Source organism: Salmo trutta, chromosome 26 (assembly GCF_901001165.1).
Source record: "Salmo trutta chromosome 26, fSalTru1.1, whole genome shotgun sequence".
Lineage (NCBI taxonomy): Eukaryota > Metazoa > Chordata > Actinopteri > Salmoniformes > Salmonidae > Salmo > Salmo trutta.
This window is the reverse complement of record NC_042982.1, coordinates 28162130-28180138: the sequence shown is the minus strand read 5'-3', so window position 1 is coordinate 28180138 and position 18009 is coordinate 28162130. Positions and strand designations below refer to the sequence as shown.

The 18009-nt window shown below is 41.7% G+C and overlaps 4 protein-coding genes across 8 annotated transcripts in view; all 4 read right to left on the bottom strand.

Annotated features, from left to right (window-relative positions):
• LOC115163585 (neurofibromin) overlaps positions 1 to 1162 on the bottom strand; it is a 103060-nt gene extending 101898 nt beyond the window's left edge. For all 5 annotated transcript variants that reach the window (XR_003869777.1, XM_029715588.1, XM_029715589.1 and 2 more), the window contains exon 1: positions 913 to 1162. Coding sequence is in view for 4 of the 5 variants with exons in the window: in XM_029715588.1 (XP_029571448.1) it covers positions 913 to 972 (60 nt within the window). In the remaining variant the exon portion in view is untranslated. The remainder of the gene's footprint in view (positions 1 to 912) is intronic.
• A 1001-nt stretch (positions 1163 to 2163) lies between these two features.
• On the bottom strand, positions 2164 to 4627 carry LOC115163584 (uncharacterized). Its single transcript, XM_029715587.1, has 3 exons — positions 2882 to 4627; positions 2618 to 2705; positions 2164 to 2354 (listed from the first exon to the last, which is right to left on the bottom strand). Exons 1-3 carry the CDS (start codon positions 4553 to 4555, stop codon positions 2203 to 2205), a joined length of 1914 nt encoding a protein of 637 aa, XP_029571447.1. The 5' UTR covers positions 4556 to 4627; the 3' UTR covers positions 2164 to 2202.
• A 649-nt stretch (positions 4628 to 5276) lies between these two features.
• On the bottom strand, positions 5277 to 9184 carry LOC115163877 (uncharacterized). Its single transcript, XM_029716089.1, has 8 exons — positions 8442 to 9184; positions 8120 to 8221; positions 7716 to 7773; positions 7324 to 7471; positions 7192 to 7228; positions 6686 to 6969; positions 5637 to 6437; positions 5277 to 5301 (listed from the first exon to the last, which is right to left on the bottom strand). The coding sequence occupies exons 1-8, from the start codon at positions 8454 to 8456 to the stop codon at positions 5277 to 5279; spliced, it is 1470 nt and encodes a 489-aa protein (XP_029571949.1). The 5' UTR covers positions 8457 to 9184.
• Positions 9185 to 15675: 6491 nt separating this feature from the next.
• LOC115163876 (gap junction delta-2 protein-like) lies at positions 15676 to 17004 on the bottom strand. Its single transcript, XM_029716087.1, has one exon. It carries the CDS (start codon positions 16783 to 16785, stop codon positions 15676 to 15678), a length of 1110 nt encoding a protein of 369 aa, XP_029571947.1. The 5' UTR covers positions 16786 to 17004.
• Between the last annotated feature and the right edge of the window lie 1005 nt (positions 17005 to 18009).

Below are 18009 nucleotides of genomic sequence, written 5' to 3'. Positions count from 1 at the left end.
CTTCACACTGCACGCAGAGATCTAAAAATGGTATCCACGAGTTCATCCAACTCTGGGTAATAAGAAAAACTTAATTGCCAGAATCTTGTAGTTGGGCGAGCCTTGTAGACTGCTGCTGTGGTGACCCCAAACACCTAACCACGCTCAAATATTGGATTGAGCCAAACTCACACTACCTATATCTTAATTTAAGGATGTAGTAATTATGGAAGTAGGTATTGAACAAAAAACGGATGTCTGTCAATATGTACGGATCCATGTTGCTTTTGATCTTATTATTGAGCGCTTAACGTTACCTCAGAGCAGAAACATGGTTAGGTTGGAAATCCAGATTCCTCAGACAGCAACATGAATGTTGACTGACAACATGCAACGAGTGTGTTCTTCATTTTTTTCCCCACTGCATGTGACAGACCTGGCATTTTAATTAGTGCATGTTTGCGTTACACCTCTCATTTGTTTACAGTTAGCACGGTAGCTAAGTTATAGGACTTCCTAGCTGGTACAATAGGGACATCTTTTCCCTAATTGTCTGGGAAGAATTAGCCAATATTAGACGTAGTGTGCAAATACTCCGAGTTAGCTATACCAACACCCAAAACATATGCAACATTAAATTGCATTTTTAGTTAGCTAGCTAGCTAGGTACATGGGTAGCTTACTAGCTAGGTAACTAAACGTAACTTGCACTTTTGTTACACATCATCCTAACACAGATATACAAATATTTGTCCTAACGTAGGTACTATCTATAGCTAGCTAGCTAGAAAGCAGTCTAGCATGCACTTCGCAGTGACATAAATAAATTAGCTATCTACCTGTACAAGCCCTCAACAAGAGATTCACTGCTTGCAGTTGCAACTAGCTAACTACTCCCACTTCGAACTCATATAACTAACACTATAATATTACCTGCTCGTCGAATCTGTTTATCACGGCCTGAACCCATTCCACTGGTTTATGTGCCGCCATGGCCGAGCGGATGGAAACCGCGAATGACTGCTCGCAATTCCAATACGAATGTGGACGTTCGTGGCGATGTTAAGCCTGAAATAAGTCCCAAACTGCCGTCTGAAGAAGACAGTACGGATTGGTTATTGTTCCCTTTGAGTAAGCTTTACCATGCCGCCATGACACACCACCGGAAGTCTTCCCAGTGAAACCGATGAGGATAGGAGATTGCAGAGCAAAGATACCCGTGCGTCGCTTGTTGAAGTCGAAGGTAAGAGCTAAGAGGATACACACAAACATTGACCATATAATGTAATGTTATTACATGTAACTAACTAGCTTGACTTGCTACTGTGTATGCTACCATATGTTACTAAAAAGAGCTATCAATATTATAAAAAGAGCTAACAATATTATAAAATGTAATCCAGGAGTTTATGTTTGAATTCTGGTTCTCTCACAACACACATCACTCAGAAAAGCATCTGTAGGCAGAAGCATGCTCCATGTACATTTGGCATTTGAAAAAACTATAGCTGTGCTATGCTACAGAATGCAAAATGAATCTGTATCATAAAAGTGTAGTGAAATATTCAGTCTTTTTTTGCCACACACACACACACACACTCTCTCTCTCTCTCTCTCTCTCTCTCACTAGGGACAAATGTGTAGGCTTCTTGCCCAGAGAGGTTTGTGCTTTAGAAGTGGATCTGCAGCAAAAGTAGACCTTTACTGCCATCTACAGGTCAAAGGTCAGACTAGCATTCAGAAAATGTAAACATAGGCTATCCACAGAAAATGGAAATGCGTGTGTTTCTGTTTGAGAAGTTAAACCAGTTAATTCCCTTAACTGAGTGTCTTGCATCATGTATTATTTGATTGGTTGTAAATGAAGTACGGTTTATTTTACAGTACATGCATTTTACACTGAATCATTGATATCTGGTTGAATGTTGTGGGACATATCTGAAGTACTGTGTGTGTGTGTGTGTGTGTGTGTGTGTGTGTGTGTGTGTGTGTGTGTGTGTTCCATGAATCACACTGTGTGTGTGGGGGGGGGGGGGGGATGTTCTATACAGTATTCAGGACAACATTACTCTGTTTAGCCTACACCGTGACTATGACTGCATAATAAACTAAACTAAAAATACTATGTATTTTCTAATCAAAATGTGTTAACAAGGCAACACAAAATAAGACAAAGGCCATCAATTCAATGCAAATATTACTGTATTAAAGGAAATTGTTGTATTAAGCTTGCTTCGAAAACCGTTTGAATGGCTTGGATAGGCCTATGGAGATGGCGGAAAACATCCTGATTAGAAGGGGACGTTTGCGAGGCTTCTCCTGTTGAGAGGTGGAGGGAAGACCCTCTGGGAGTCCAAATGTGGCAGGATGTACCACTATGTTGGGCAACAGAAGAGAGAGAGATGACATGCACTTTAATTTTGAAATGATGTCATATTGTATTCCTAATTTCAACTCATTATTACTTTCACAAATGAATGAGTACCAGAATCTTGAGATTTGGAAACTATAAATAATTTTACATAAGAGATTACTATCGATAATATATAATGTACTGTATATAGGGTTTAATATTTTTGCAATAGTAGCTTTGTACACCAATATCTCAAACAATAAATGTCCTGTGGTATGGACTTACACATGATATCTTCAGCAGTAGTCTGGTCTTTGGATTCAGAATGGCGGGAATTCTTCTTGGAATCCTTCTTGTTTCCCATCATGAATGGCTAAAACAAAAACATGTCAAAACAACAGTCACAGCTGAACAATCTCATGGTAATAACACAAGAGCACAACAAGATTTATAAATGGTTTTGTAATTAATGGAGGGTTTTACATTTTCTCGAAATAACATTGTTTACTCACATTGACACAATTGTTAACTTAAATAAGTGTGATGTACCTTTAAGTCGAATTTCAGTCTGGCAAGCCTTTGTAGGAAAGACAGCTTCCCTCTGGTAGCCTTCACATCTTCAACCATGGGAAGAGCCTCTGGCCTGGTGGCTTCGAAAGATGTTCTTGAGGCTGCTCTTGATGCCTCGTTACAACTGTGGAGAAGCTCCTTGCTCAATGACTTCACAAGAATCCTATTGAATGTGGAGTCCTGAGTCGACACAGCCAGTTGGAGTATTTTCTCTGAGCCAAACTCCTTCAACATATGTTTGTAGACGGTGCTGTATACTTTATGACTCTTCAGGTTCTTGGGATAAGCTTGGGTCTCAGAGCAGCCTGACCATGCACAGAAGGCAGCTATAACTTTTGGAATCAGGTCTTTTGACGTGCGTGTGACGTCAATTGGGTACAGATCAGTTTGGGTTTGGATTTTTGACAGAAGTCTCACCACTAACATGCTGATGAGGCCGGTGAAGTCATCATCACCGACTAAGTTATCAGTGGATGGGGTTGAAAGCCAGACAACATCCGGACTGGTTGAATTCTGATCACAAACAATGCTCTGAGGTACACCGAAACCACTGATGGTATCCCTTTCCTCAGCATCTATGTTGGCCTCAAAGCCTCGTGCAGCATTGGAGGTCCCACTTGTTGCCATGCTGATGGTGGAGAAAGATGGCAGAGGGTAGGACTTACCACTCAGTAGACTGCCTATATCAGTTACAGTTCCAGTTGGAGATGACCCTCTGCTTTGTGCATCAGAAACCACAGAGTCCATGACCTGGCTTACCATTACTTTGGTAAACAGACTGACTGTGTCACTAAATGCTGATGTAGAAAAAGAGCATGAAATCCTATCTTCAGATACGCTAGCCGTCACACTAACTCCCTGAGCCCAACTCATTGAAGCTATAGAGGGCACAAGGCTAGGAAGCAGGAGGCGCTTCACAGACTCCTCTGCAAACAGCTGAACCAGCTCGTAAGCTGTGGGCTTCCCCACCTTCTTGTCATTCCTCTTCAGCTCAGTAAGGACTGTATCGGATGCACTCTTTCCAGCCGCCACTGTCAGAACCAGAGGGGTCAAGTTGCTTACAGAAATGATGCTGTTGACTTGGTGAGTAAGATCACGGGAGAGAGCACCAATCCCACCCTGAGATATGAGCTCCTCCAGTCTTGCTATTGCAGCTGTTAGATCAGCGTGGAATGCAACCTCCCCTTCTTCCTCTGGATGTACCTCCTTTATGATGGTATCCACTATTGCAGACATGCTTTCCCTGGCATCACACACCGACGTTTTTGGCTTAGTAGATTTGCCCATGTCGATGACTGAGCATCTCACAATGGGCTGAGTAATACTCTCTGGTAAATCAGAAGAGATGGGAGTGCCAGGGAGTGCAAATTCCCACTCTGACTTCTTTGATCTGGCAGATGAGGATGACAACGAGGAGGAAGAACGCTGTGGCGCTTGATAGATCAGTTCCTCACCACATTCACTGCTTAACCTTTCAACATCCTTCAGCATCATTCCAACCACATTCTCTATTTGTGAAAGCGCTCCTGCAGTCACCGTTTGGTCAGATTTTGACAGCTCTTTCTGAATTGAAACCAGAATATGGCTGAGGGTCTTTTTGGCTTGAGCCGTTGTTGCTTTGGCTTGCTTTTGCCATGTCAAATAATTCCTCATCTTTGTCTTCACATTGTGGTAAATAGTCTTTGCAGTTGTCCAGATCTTCTTCTCAGATACATCCAAACCAGACTGTGAGCCTTTGGGTGTGGCCTCAGTGTACTCTGAGGTTTTCTCATCACTCTGTTGAAGCATTGAGTCTGCCTGCCATAGAGTAGTAGAAGACTCTGTGGGTGGGAAAAGGCTCTTCATGTCATTTGTAATTGATCCAACGATTTCAAAAGCAGTTAAATCTGTATGCCTTAAGGAAATTGTTGATTTTGCTGGCAACATCTGAGAATCTGGCTGGCTGGAACTGACTTTGCTGGGAAAGCTACTGACTGATTTGATCAGTATTTTTTGCACTTCGTTGGTAGCGTTCATCTGGAACTCCTCACTGGAAAGTTTCTCAATGACTGAGGCTGGAGTATCTCTTAATCCTTCCAACCATGAAGGACCAGACACAGGCATGTCTTCTAGATTAGACATTACACTGTCCAAAAAGCCACAGACTTCAAGGGAGTTGTAAGAGGAACCCTCTGCAACAGATGATGTGCATTCTAAATCTTCCTCCTCTGACCTATACATGGTCACAATCTGGGACAATACCTCTTTGGTGCAGAGCACCAGGTTGGAATCACAGAGAGACCGTAATGGTTGAGAGTTCTCACTTTCACATTTACGGAGAGCACCAAGTCCTGTTGAGTTGACCACTTGCAGTATTGTCTCGCTCTTACTAGTTTCAGGTTGCTCTGGTGTTTTCTCTTCTACAGAGTCAGTTGAATCACACACACCAGATACAGAAGATGAACTGCGTTCTGATATAGGGGATTCACCCATACATGGTGAACGCAAGCTCGGGATTGAAACAGGCAGATCACTGGAGTCAGTATGCTCCAGAAGCACAGCACTGGAGTCAGCTTTTTCCATAAGTTCTTCCCCTTGGACTGGAGCTCCACCCATTCTGAGGAACAATGTCTCCAGCTTTGCCTGAAGTCTGTCGCAGAGTCTACGAGCTGCATGGAAGGGTTTCTGCTTTGTCATACAGTGTCCCACTTGGGTATCTCTATGGGTGCTTGTTGGCTGATCTAATTCAGCATACTGCACAATGTCCTTGACATCTTCAACAAAGTTATCAATTATTTTTGATGCCTCAGATTCTACTTTGGTCTGTATGAGCTCAGTGGCCACAGAATCAAGGATCCTGTCAGATGGGCTAGATGCATTCATCAAGCTTGGAGTGGTACTAAACAAATGAGAAGGTTGAACCATGCCAGAGATATCGCTCATTAACCTTCTCACAAGAATTTCACTCACAGCCTTTGAGGCTTTGGTCTTGAACTTTGCACTAAACAGAGTGCCAAGATTTTGCATCATTGCTTTGCAAGATGTACATATTATGTTCAGCTCCTCTGGAACAGGAGAGTCTTCAACATCCAGGTGCTCTACTACAAGGTCACTGCCAGATGCAAACATTTTAACTTTCACAGCCACTTCTCGAAGAACCTTAGCCAATTCCGGATCTTCTTTTTCCAATTCACCCACCATGTCTGCGATAACAGTCATCACCTCTTCTGTTGCAGGTGGAATGCATGACTCTAATTCAGAAGTGGAACTCTGGTCCTCTGGAGTGGCGTGATCATCAAAACATTTCTGGACCATGTTGACCATCTGTTCAGCGGTCTGGGTACCAGAAGAAATAGGGGAGGACCGCCCTGAAATGGCTCTGCTGATGGTCACAGAGAAGGCAGAGTTAAGCTGTTCGACCACCACCTTGATAAGACCAACAGTCAGCTCAGGTGGGCAAGAGGACAGGATCTTATGATCAGACAGTTGCTCCTGGACACTTTTGATGATTCTGTCCTCTGGCATTCCCAGGTGGTCTTTCACTGAGGTCTGGGAACTTTAAAACGAACAAGCAAAGCATGATAATTCCTGTCTTAACTTGGCAAATCGGTCAAGCGTTGTAATTTTAGTATTCTAAATATCTACATGTCCTTTTGATCGCTTTTCATGCTCATTAATTCGAATATGCTCAAAGGCTGATACATTACATTTTGTACTACATCAGATAGAGTAAAATGCATTGGCTAACACTGGGATAGATGATCTTGGTGAAATCCATACATGAAAACCTTGAGGGGAACATACCTCTTAGAAGAGGGTGTTAGGGACCTGAGATGTTGAGCCCCTGTGCCACCCTTATACATTTTCTTCGCCAGATAGCTAACTTCCTGGATGAGCTCCAGTCTTTCCTGATCAAAGGCTGCAAAGGATCTTGCACTGCCACCCCTCTTGGGTGAGTCAGTGTCATCGTCAGCAAAGTCCTTCACCCCCAGTACGCGGGCCAGGGCTGGCAGCAGGATCTGCAGGGTGGTCTGTGTGATGAAGGTTACAATTGTCTTGCACAATTTGGCAAGCTGTTCCTTCGTCATCTGTTTTGAACAAACAAAAACAGGCTTTTCAATGGAACTGTGATGTAAAGTATTCTAGATCGAACAGAATGCATTTGATCAACATTGTTATTCTTGTCTGTGACTGAATTCAAAGTTTGAAGTCTGACAGAGAAATGAACATGAATAACAGAATATAACTTGATGGCTAATCTCTGAATTCAACAGATTATTGACACATCAAAGGCAGATAGGGAAACTTACAGGGTTTTTTAGTCCTTTGTAGATCACTTGCCACTGCCTAGAAAATTAAAAATAAGTGTTTTAGTTAGTGTTTAGTTCCCACTGCACAATATTTCATAAATGTTGAACATTACAGAAAAACTTTTAACATACTCATCAGTTAGATTGCGCAGGAATGAGATGAGGATTGGGTAGGAGTATTCCATCTCATCCTTGTTGCCTGGGCCGAATGCAGCCTTAACAGCTTTCGTCTCCAGGAGCTCAATTACAGATCCTCTATCCAGGTGTTTATTCCTGGAGACTAAAGATGTGATTGCCGTAGAGGAAGTAGAAACAAAATTAAAGAGAAATCAGACGTTTTATCTCTTAATACTCTGATTTCATTGTTTTAGGGTTTTAGAATAGGCCTATTTGAATAAAGCTATCTATGTGACCTTTCTTACTGATTACAGTAGACTACAGTTTCATTGAAAATGGATAGCACAACCTGCACATCACAAACAGAATAGAGAAACAATGTAGTACTACAGAGGTAAATCTCTGACCTGCATCGTTGTCGGTGCCCAGCTTCCTTGACTTCTTGCCACTACTCTTCCTTTTTGCCTAGGATAGAACAGAACAGATTCCAGATCTCAAATGATGGCAGACATGTAACACCAGGGCCGTATACATAAAGTGCATCAGATAAGGTGTGGGCTCAACCTTGCCCAAATAATTGTATTCATTATGATCTAAAATGCAAAACTGATCCTAGATAAGCACTCCTACTCTGAGACAATTAATGAATAGGCTATGGGCCAGGTCAAAGCAGCTCTTAAAACACGTTTTGAAAACAGCTATGTTGTTATCATAGAGATATATAGATATCTATGGTAGGGCTGCTATCAGATACAGAGTGTAGCCCAGTAGGCCTATTATGTGCTCTGTCACTCCTATTATGTGCTCTCACCTTCCTTCCCTTCTTGGCCTCCTCTTTGGGCATGGCCACCGGTTCTTCCTCAACAACTTCCTTTCCTTCCCTCTGAGGATCACCATCCTCCCTCTGTACTACCTGAAGGACAGACATTCCAATAAGTAATAATAGGTCAATGTCAGAGTAGATCTGTGCAGAGGACATCATAAATAGAGCTACAGCCATATCAGAGCTAAGCTGGTGACTTTATACAGAATGGTACATTTGTTTTACAATATGTTATAGTTTTTTACAAGAAATATCCGCTTAGATTACTTTTTTACTTTCCCCCAATATTGTATAAAGTCATTTAGCTTACCTTTTCTTCATCCATTCAAGCTATTTTATATCTCCAAAAGCATGTCCTTGTCTGTGTTGGTTACATTCAAGTTGAGTTCAAGTCGAGAGTGAGGACAATATTGCAGGCAGGGACTGTAATTTAGTGCTCATGCGACGTCATGGAACGTTAGACCTTTATGACGTCACAAATAGTATTTTTAGGAAGAGCGCGGGAAAGGTTACTTGCCCACTCAGTAGGACTAACTAATATTGAGAGAAATTTCCACGTCAAACGTTTTCGATTGCCTACCCTTCGCCTTCAATCGAACAATTACACCACCAATAATTGTATCACTCTCGGCAGGTCAAAACCAATCATTGGTCAAAACACAGAAACATGTGGTCCTGCCTTTGCAATATTGTATCTCTTGTGGGTTTACTTAAGTATGACATGTGGGCTTACTGTGTAGGATTCAGTTGATTGATCTGTCCTAGTCAGCCTTAGGTTGAACCAAAAATCTTCTGGGAAATATTTGTTAATAATATTTATTTCAATATCGTTTTATTCTTTGACTTAGTCCCAATCAAATCCTATTGTTGGCTGCCAAACCCCACCAAATATGTTATTGTAGGCCATACTGTAGCGGGAGAAAGTGAGAGCTGCAACGCGGACTCCGTCCGGTGGCTCCTTCAGTGCAGAGGCAAACGCGCATGCCAGTGCCACTCAAGCCCGGGCTTGTGGGTGGAGGCAGCAGCCTACAACGCTGACAGGCAACACCGTGTCATTTTATTAACTCACTAGAATTTCCTTGTCTTCTTCATCCATTTCGATTGCACATCCTTTCGTGGTGAAATTAGTTTTGATTACTATTAACTTTAATCCACAGATTTTAAGTGTTTATGTTGCCCACGTCATTATGTGATGCTGTGAGCAAACAATTTATGCCCAGCCTTCCTAGATAGGCCTGGGAAAACATAACACTTTAAAAAAAAAGTTTTACAGTGCAAAAATAGCGTAGGCCTACTAGTCTACAATTCAAATCCACACTAAAGCCACACCTCTTCACACAGACTTACCCAGATTCTGTTGTTTTAGCTTTAACCTCTGTTAAATTCACTTCCCTGGTAAGTCTGTCATCATGTTTAGTGTTCTCCCTGGCTAGTCTGTCTCTATGTTTAGTGTTCTCCCTGGCTTGTCTGTCTCTATGTTTAGTGTTCTCCATGGTTAGTCTGTCATCATGTTTAGTGTTCTCCATGGTTAGTCTGTCTCTATGTTTAGTGTTCTCCCTTACTAGTCTGTCTCTATGTTTAGTGTTCTCCATGGTTAGTCTGTCATCATGTTTAGTGTTCTCCATGCTTAGTCTGTCTCTATGTTTAGTGTTCTCCATGGTTAGTCTGTCATCATGTTTAGTGTTCTCCATGGCTAGTCTGTCTCTATGTTTAGTGTTCTCCATGGTTAGTCTGTCATCATGTTTAGTGTTCTCCCTGGTTAGTCTGTCATCATGTTTAGTGTTCTCCCTGGCTAGTCTGTCTCTATGTTTAGTGTTCTCCCTGGTTAGTCTGTCATCATGTTTAGTGTTCTCCCTGGCTAGTCTGTCTCTATGTTTAGTGTTCTCCCTGGCTAGTCTGTCTCTATGTTTAGTGTTCTCCATGGTTAGTCTGTCATCATGTTTAGTGTTCTCCCTGGTTAGTCTGTCTCTATGTTTAGTGTTCTCCCTGGCTTGTCTGTCATCATGTTTAGTGTTCTCCCTGGCTAGTCTGTCTCTATGTTTAGTGTTCTCCCTGGTTAGTCTGTCTCTATGTTTAGTGTTCTCCATGGTTAGTCTGTCATCATGTTTAGTGTTCTCCCTGGTTAGTCTGTCTCTATGTTTAGTGTTCTCCCTGGTTAGTCTGTCTCTATGTTTAGTGTTCTCCATGGTTAGTCTGTCATCATGTTTAGTGTTCTCCCTGGTCAGTCTGTCTCTATGTTTAGTGTTCTCCCTGGTCAGTCTGTCTCTATGTTTAGTGTTCTCCCTGGCTAGTCTGTCTCTATGTTTAGTGTTCTCCATGGTTAGTCTGTCATCATGTTTAGTGTTCTCCCTGGTTAGTCTGTCTCTATGTTTAGTGTTCTCCCTGGTTAGTCTGTCTCTATGTTTAGTGTTCTCCATGGTTAGTCTGTCATCATGTTTAGTGTTCTCCCTGGTTAGTCTGTCATCATGTTTAGTGTTCTCCCTGGTCAATCTGTCATCATGTTTAGTGTTCTCCCTGGTTAGTCTGTCTCTATGTTTAGTGTTCTCCATGGCTAGTCTGTCTCTATGTTTAGTGTTCTTCATGGCTAGTCTGTCTCTATGTTTAGTGTTCTCCCTGGCTAGTCTGTCTCTATGTTTAGTGTTCTCCCTGGCTAGTCTGTCTCTATGTTTAGTGTTCTCCATGGTTAGTCTGTCATCATGTTTAGTGTTCTCCATGGTTAGTCTGTCATCATGTTTAGTGTTCTCCCTGGCTAGTCTGTCTCTATGTTTAGTGTTCTCCATGGTTAGTCTGTCTCTGTTTAGTGTTCTCCCTGGCTAGTCTGTCTCTATGTTTAGTGTTCTCCATGGTTAGTCTGTCATCATGTTTAGTGTTCTCCCTGGTTAGTCTGTCTCTATGTTTAGTGTTCTCCCTGGTTAGTCTGTCTCTATGTTTAGTGTTCTCCATGGTTAGTCTGTCATCATGTTTAGTGTTCTCCCTGGTTAGTCTGTCTCTATGTTTAGTGTTCTCCCTGGTTAGTCTGTCTCTATGTTTAGTGTTCTCCATGGTTAGTCTGTCATCATGTTTAGTGTTCTCCCTGGTTAGTCTGTCTCTATGTTTAGTGTTCTCCCTGGTTAGTCTGTCTCTATGTTTAGTGTTCTCCATGGTTAGTCTGTCATCATGTTTAGTGTTCTCCCTGGTTAGTCTGTCTCTATGTTTAGTGTTCTCCCTGGTTAGTCTGTCTCTATGTTTAGTGTTCTCCATGGTTAGTCTGTCATCATGTTTAGTGTTCTCCCTGGTTAGTCTGTCTCTATGTTTAGTGTTCTCCCTGGTTAGTCTGTCTCTATGTTTAGTGTTCTCCATGGTTAGTCTGTCATCATGTTTAGTGTTCTCCCTGGTTAGTCTGTCTCTATGTTTAGTGTTCTCCCTGGCTAGTCTGTCTCTATGTTTAGTGTTCTCCATGGTTAGTCTGTCATCATGTTTAGTGTTCTCCCTGGTTAGTCTGTCTCTATGTTTAGTGTTCTCCCTGGTTAGTCTGTCTCTATGTTTAGTGTTCTCCATGGTTAGTCTGTCATCATGTTTAGTGTTCTCCCTGGTCAGTCTGTCATCATGTTTAGTGTTCTCCCTGGTCAGTCTGTCATCATGTTTAGTGTTCTCCCTGGTTAGTCTGTCTCTATGTTTAGTGTTCTCCATGGCTAGTCTGTCTCTATGTTTAGTGTTCTCCATGGCTAGTCTGTCTCTATGTTTAGTGTTCTCCATGGTTAGTCTGTCATCATGTTTAGTGTTCTCCCTGGCTAGTCTGTCTCTATGTTTAGTGTTCTCCATGGTTAGTCTGTCTCTATGTTTAGTGTTCTCCATGGTTAGTCTGTCATCATGTTTAGTGTTCTCCCTAACTAGTCTGTCTCTATGTTTAGTGTTCTCCATGTTTAGTGTTCTCCATGGTTAGTCTGTCATCATGTTTAGTGTTCTCCCTGGTTAGTCTGTCTCTATGTTTAGTGTTCTCCATGGTTAGTCTGTCTCTATGTTTAGTGTTCTCCATGGTTAGTCTGTCATCATGTTTAGTGTTCTCCATGGTTAGTCTGTCATCATGTTTAGTGTTCTCCATGGTTAGTCTGTCTCTATGTTTAGTGTTCTCCATGGTTAGTCTGTCATCATGTTTAGTGTTCTCCATGGTTAGTCTGTCATCATGTTTAGTGTTCTCCCTGGTTAGTCTGTCTCTATGTTTAGTGTTTTCCCTGGCTAGTCTGTCTCTATGTTTAGTGTTCTCCCTGGCTGGTCTGTCTCTATGTTTAGTGTTCTCCATGGTTAGTCTGTCATCATGTTTAGTGTTCTCCATGGTTAGTCTGTCTCTATGTTTAGTGTTCTCCCTAGTTAGTCTGTCATCTTGTTTAGTGTTCTCCCTGGTTAGTCTGTCATCTTGTTTAGTGTTCTCCCTGGTTAGTCTGTCTCTATGTTTAGTGTTCTCCCTGGCTAGTCTGTCTCTATGTTTAGTGTTCTCCATGGTTAGTCTGTCATCATGTTTAGTGTTCTCCATGGTTAGTCTGTCTCTGTTTAGTGTTCTCCATGGTTAGTCTGTCATCATGTTTAGTGTTCTCCATGGTTAGTCTGTCATCATGTTTAGTGTTCTCCCTGGTTAGTCTGTCTCTATGTTTAGTGTTCTCCATGGTTAGTCTGTCTCTATGTTTAGTGTTCTCCATGGTTAGTCTGTCTCTATGTTTAGTGTTCTCCCTGGTTAGTCTGTCTCTATGTTTAGTGTTCTCCATGGTTAGTCTGTCATCATGTTTAGTGTTCTCCATGGTTAGTCTGTCATCATGTTTAGTGCACTTTAATATAGCCTGCTTACTTATTTGAATGTTTGATTGTATTGCTTTTTATCCTGCAGATTTTCTTGTGTATTTAAATTGACTTTGGGTGTCTTGAAAATCACTAAGAATAGCACTGTTGTTCTGATCGTGAGATCGCAGGTATTCTGATCTTCACTGTCCGTGGTGCTGAATCTGACTGGGTAGATTAGTTTGAATGCTGAAAATGTGTTTGCCTCCATTTAAAGGCCCTGTGAAGTCAAAATAATGTTATATCATATTGTATAACAGCTGATGAAACTAACACTGTAAAAGTGTTTTACAAAAATGTGATCAGGGTTGCTTCCTGATAGTTCTGGTTGAAAATACGGAGCATGTTCCTCTGCCCAGGCCTTGCTGACACTTGCCAGATCTTACACTGCCTGGATAAGTATTTTGTGTGTCAGCTAACCACATCATATGTTATAGCAATCTGTCAGTCGATGACACAGTGGATGACTTGGCACACAACCATTGGTTGATGCATGCAAGCAGGGACACATTCTTTTCACAGCACTTCAATGCAAAGTCATTTTCGTAGAAGGTTTGGAGAGCATTTTCACTAACCCTAACCCTTTTCCTAACCTTAACCTTTTTTTCCTAACCTGCAACGTTAATTATCCTAACCTGCTGTTGTAAGTTCTCCTAACCTGCTACGAAATTCACTTCGATATTGAAGTGCCATGAAAAGAGTGTTTCCCATACCTATACAGCACCTTCTAATCAGCAGGTTAGCATGGGTGAGAGTTTTGGCTTTCCATGGTGACATCACCATGTGTAAATTGGTTTATAGACCAATGACAAAGAGAGTGCCAATAACAGCTAGTTTTAATTTTCCCCTCCACACTGACCACTCCCAGACAGTCCTAGCAAAATTCTTGCTTGAGAAAGTTTTTTTGCAAAAAATACATTTTTGATCATTTTAATCGTAATCTATTACAGTAAGGTACTTAATTGTTACCCAGAAATGATTTGATATTGATATAAAAACGTCTGCTTTGGGCCTTCAACAGATATGTGCACTACATAATCAGAAATCACATAGATTTACATTTTAGAATGGATTTTATCAAGGAAGTAAGTTATACATGTATTTTTTAATCTTACTCTTAGTTGCAAATAATTTATTTGGCTGCGGTTCATTTTCCCTGTAGCTCAGTTGGTAGAGCATGGTGTTTGCAACACCAGGGTTGTGGGTTCGATTCCCACGGGGGGCCAGCACAGAAAAAAAAAAAAAAAAAAAATTTATGAAAAAATGTATGAAATTGTATGAAATGTATGCATTCACTACTGTAAGTCGCTCTGGATAAGAGCGTCTGCTAAATGACGTAAATTTTTTTTAAAAAAATGTAACATTTTCAGCACAACCCTGTTTGATAACTTATAGGATTATAGGGACCTCTTGTGGTAAAATGTCAAACTCACAACTAAACTCATTAAAATGGAGGTTTTCCATACCCTGTCTTATTAAACAGTGCAACATTAAAATGGAGGTTTTCCATACCCTGTCTTATTAAACAGTGCAACATTAAAATTGCGATTTTCCATACCCTGTCTTTTAAACAGTGCAACATTAAAATGGAGGTTTTCCATACCCTGTCTTATTAAACAGTGCAACATTAAAATGGAGAATTCCCATAACCTGTCTTATTAAACAGTGCAACATTAAAATGGAGAATTCCCATAACCTGTCTTATTAAACAGTGCAACATTAAAATGGAGAATTCCCATAACCTGTCTTATTAAACAGTGCAACATTAAAATGGAGAATTCCCATACCCTGTCTTATTAAACAGTGCAACATTAAAATGGAGATTTTCCATACCCTGTCTTATTAAATAGTGCAACATTAAAATGGAGGTTTTCCATACCCTGTCTTATTAAATAGTGCAACATTAAAATGGAGGTTTTCCATACCCTGTCTTATTAAACAGTGCAATATTTGACTGATGAAATAGCATTCTTCTAAAATTCTTACACTTCTATATGAGAAATACAAGTCACTGTTCCAATACTGTTTGATTCTGCCATTTTTTAAATACTATTTACAAATATGAGCGCAAATGTCTGAGATTGAGACACCAACTTTTAACATTTCAGTTAAAAACCCTTTGGATAATTTCAACATTAATTACTTAACATCTATACACATACACACCATGCAAATATCAATTAACAGAGGCACACATGCTAGAAATAGTTAGTGACTACCTACCAGTCAATTCAATTAGATTATTCAGAAAAATAATATTGTTTTCAGAGACAAATTGCCTTTAGATAAAATAAATGACTGCGTCTGGACACAGGTCAAAACTACTCTGCTGAGCTCAAGTACTCTGTCGAGCTCAAGTTACCAGCTATGTATGATTTCAACACTTACAGTTATTGAGTTATTGAAAAGTATCCTACAAACATTGTTTGAATGTGAAAGTGATCAGGTTTTCTGAAACAGGTATGTTTGTATTGAAGAACCCTGAGATTGTGGACAGGTGTGAATAGACTGAAGATAATTATGTTTTCCTTTCTCTGTCTTTCGAAACTCAGGAACAGTTTGAATGTTCTTTTATGTAATTTAAACAATGGTATGGATGATAAAGCTGGATCTTTCTCTCTGAATCAGGAGTGCACAAGCCCAATCTGAGCAACCTATGCTATAAAAGCTGTCTTCCCCATTGTTGTTTCAAAAGTGGAAAATGCTAAATGCGATAATCACACATAATGGGCATTTCACAGCCAAGACTTCTTGATCCTTCCCATCAAGGCCATGTTGGCCAGTTTAACCTTCACCCGGTCCCTCTCTTCCGGAGTCCTCTTGGAGGTGCACTCTACAGTACAGTCGGTCTCAAAGGAGATGGCTGGGACGTGAGTGAGCAGGTGGCCCCCAGCCTTCTCCTGGGCCATGGGCGTGAGAGTCTGCAGGACCAGCCTGCCCCTCAGAGAGTGTTTGAGCTGCAGCAGCAGAGGGTTGCGGTGGTCGTACAGCCCCACAGGGTGGCTCTCGGGCTGGAAGCAGGTGGAGCAAGCGGAGCACAGTACGCGGAAGATGTAGACCCAGCCCAGGTAGTGCAGCTCTGCGATGTTGAGCACAAAGCAGCCCACGCTAATGCTGAACATGAAGTTGAGAAAGATAGTCTTCTCGGTGGCACGTGACACAAAGCAGTCTGTGCGGGTGGGGCAGGGGTAGGTCTCACAGTGGTACAGTTGGGGCACCTCGAAGCCAAACAGGTAGTACTGCCCCACCAGGAAGGTGATCTCCATGATGGAGCGCAGCAGCACGTGCAGGATGTAGATTAGCAGCACCTGGCTGGACAGCTGAGTTGGGTCCTCCCCTACCTCTCCATAGTCCTCCTCTAGCAGGCTCTGCTCCACCCCCTCCCCTTCCTGACCACCCCACTCCTCTCTGTATCCAGGGCAGTAGGTGGACATACCAGTCTCCAGGTTCTCCAGCTCTTTCCTCACCAGCTGCCCAAACACCTTCTTGGAGGTCCGCTCAGCCATCACCTGCCCCCTCTGGACCTCTAGCTTCTTATCCTTGGCGATTTTGTGCAGGACGTAAACGATGTAGAAGATGGACGGCATGGAGACCAAGACGATCTGGAATACCCAGAAGCGCAGGTGTGAGACGGGGGCGAAGGTGTCATAGCAGACGGTGTTGCAGCCGGGCTGCAGGGTGTTGCAGGTGAACTTGGACTGCTCATCGCTGTACACCATGTCCCCTACCAGGGTCACCAGCAGGATGCGGAAGATCAGCAGCATGGTCAGCCAGATCTTGCCGATTACTGTGGAGTGGTTCTGCACCTCGGACAGGAAGTGTCCGAGAATGGACCAGTCTCCCATGGTTTAAGCTGGGGGGATCACAACCTGTCAGTCTACTACTACCTAAAACCTGTAGGAATCATTTAGACACCAATGTTAATTCTATGTAAAGGAACATTTTCTAGTGTTTTGCAAACAGTGAGAGCAAATGGCTTCTTATCTGATCTAAGATGGTTGTATTGCAACTGACAATACAGAAAACCTTTTTATTCTGTTGAATAAATAAATGTTCCAAAAATGTCACTCATTATCTCATAACTTCTCAGACAGCTGTTGATACACGAGACTGATATAGTATGCACATATCAATGAGGGGAATACATTGCAAATTGTAACAGCAGAAAATACTGTTTCCCCCTTTCCCTTTATCATAACAATTGAAAATGCAAACAGGGAAGAACAATCCGAACAAAACAGTTAGAAATCCACTCACCCCTGGATAGTTTGTCTCTTTCCAATGCAAATCTGTAAAAAATGCTTTGCCATGCAGTCCGCATTGGCTATAATTAATATGAGTGCTGTTTAGTGGACAATTTGAACGGTGTTGAGCCTCGTATGGGAGAATAGGCATATTCAGACATATTCAGCCACTCTATCTGAAACTCTCATTGTACTGTGGGGATACAAAGGCAGCCAATGTACAGTTTAACAAAGATTTAAAATACAATGGGAGGCACCTTTTCTGAACAGCCGGGAATAGTGAAACAATAACAGCAGGGAACAAACTGGAAAAGGAAAACAATGCCAATTTATGCAAAGCTTCTGCTCTAAGCCTGTTTCAAAAATACAATTTAGAGAAATGGAAGATTTAATATTTCTCACTTTTCCAGACTATGCTCAATCAATCTTTGAATGAAATGTGATGACAAAGTAGAGGAATCATCCAGCAGTTTTAGGCTTATAGTCACCAGTTATGACTACATCATTTGTCTTTCTCTAGGCCACTAGCCTTAGTGCTGTGCCCCATCCACTTATAGGCCTGACCTGAAACAGAGACACAAATCTCACAATACATACAGTTCACTAAAATTGTCTTCCAGGAACTGTCTGGACTAAACAGGACTGTGGTATCCCTTCAAATTGTATACTGAAGTCCCTATAAGCAGCTTGCATCAATTACGTATGGATCCAATCCAAGTCCACAGATGAAACACACAGAACAGGTTGTATCTCCATTAAAATAAGTATGTTTAGAGTCTATCCATCCACTTGAATGTCCATCATGGGATCAAATGTAAAGACCAT

What these genes read in the sequence shown, in the direction of transcription:
- LOC115163877 (XM_029716089.1), bottom strand. An exon ending in CTGCGCAATCTAACTGATGA is followed by an intron (nt 7,229 to 7,323) that starts GTATGTTAAAAG and finishes TTAATTTTCTAG; the next exon opens with GCAGTGGCAAGTGATCTACA. An exon ending in GATGTCAAGGACATTGTGCA is followed by an intron (nt 5,302 to 5,636) that starts GTATGCTGAATT and finishes CTGACTCTGTAG; the next exon opens with AAGAGAAAACACCAGAGCAA.
- LOC115163584 (XM_029715587.1), bottom strand. Translation starts at nt 4,555, where the DNA reads ATGAGGAATTATTTGACATGGCAAAAGCAAGCCAAAGCAACAACGGCT. An exon ending in GACTGAAATTCGACTTAAAG is followed by an intron (nt 2,706 to 2,881) that starts GTACATCACACT and finishes TTTTTGTTTTAG; the next exon opens with CCATTCATGATGGGAAACAA. An exon ending in TACTGCTGAAGATATCATGT is followed by an intron (nt 2,355 to 2,617) that starts GTAAGTCCATAC and finishes TGCCCAACATAG; the next exon opens with TGGTACATCCTGCCACATTT.
- LOC115163876 (XM_029716087.1), bottom strand. Translation starts at nt 16,785, where the DNA reads ATGGGAGACTGGTCCATTCTCGGACACTTCCTGTCCGAGGTGCAGAAC.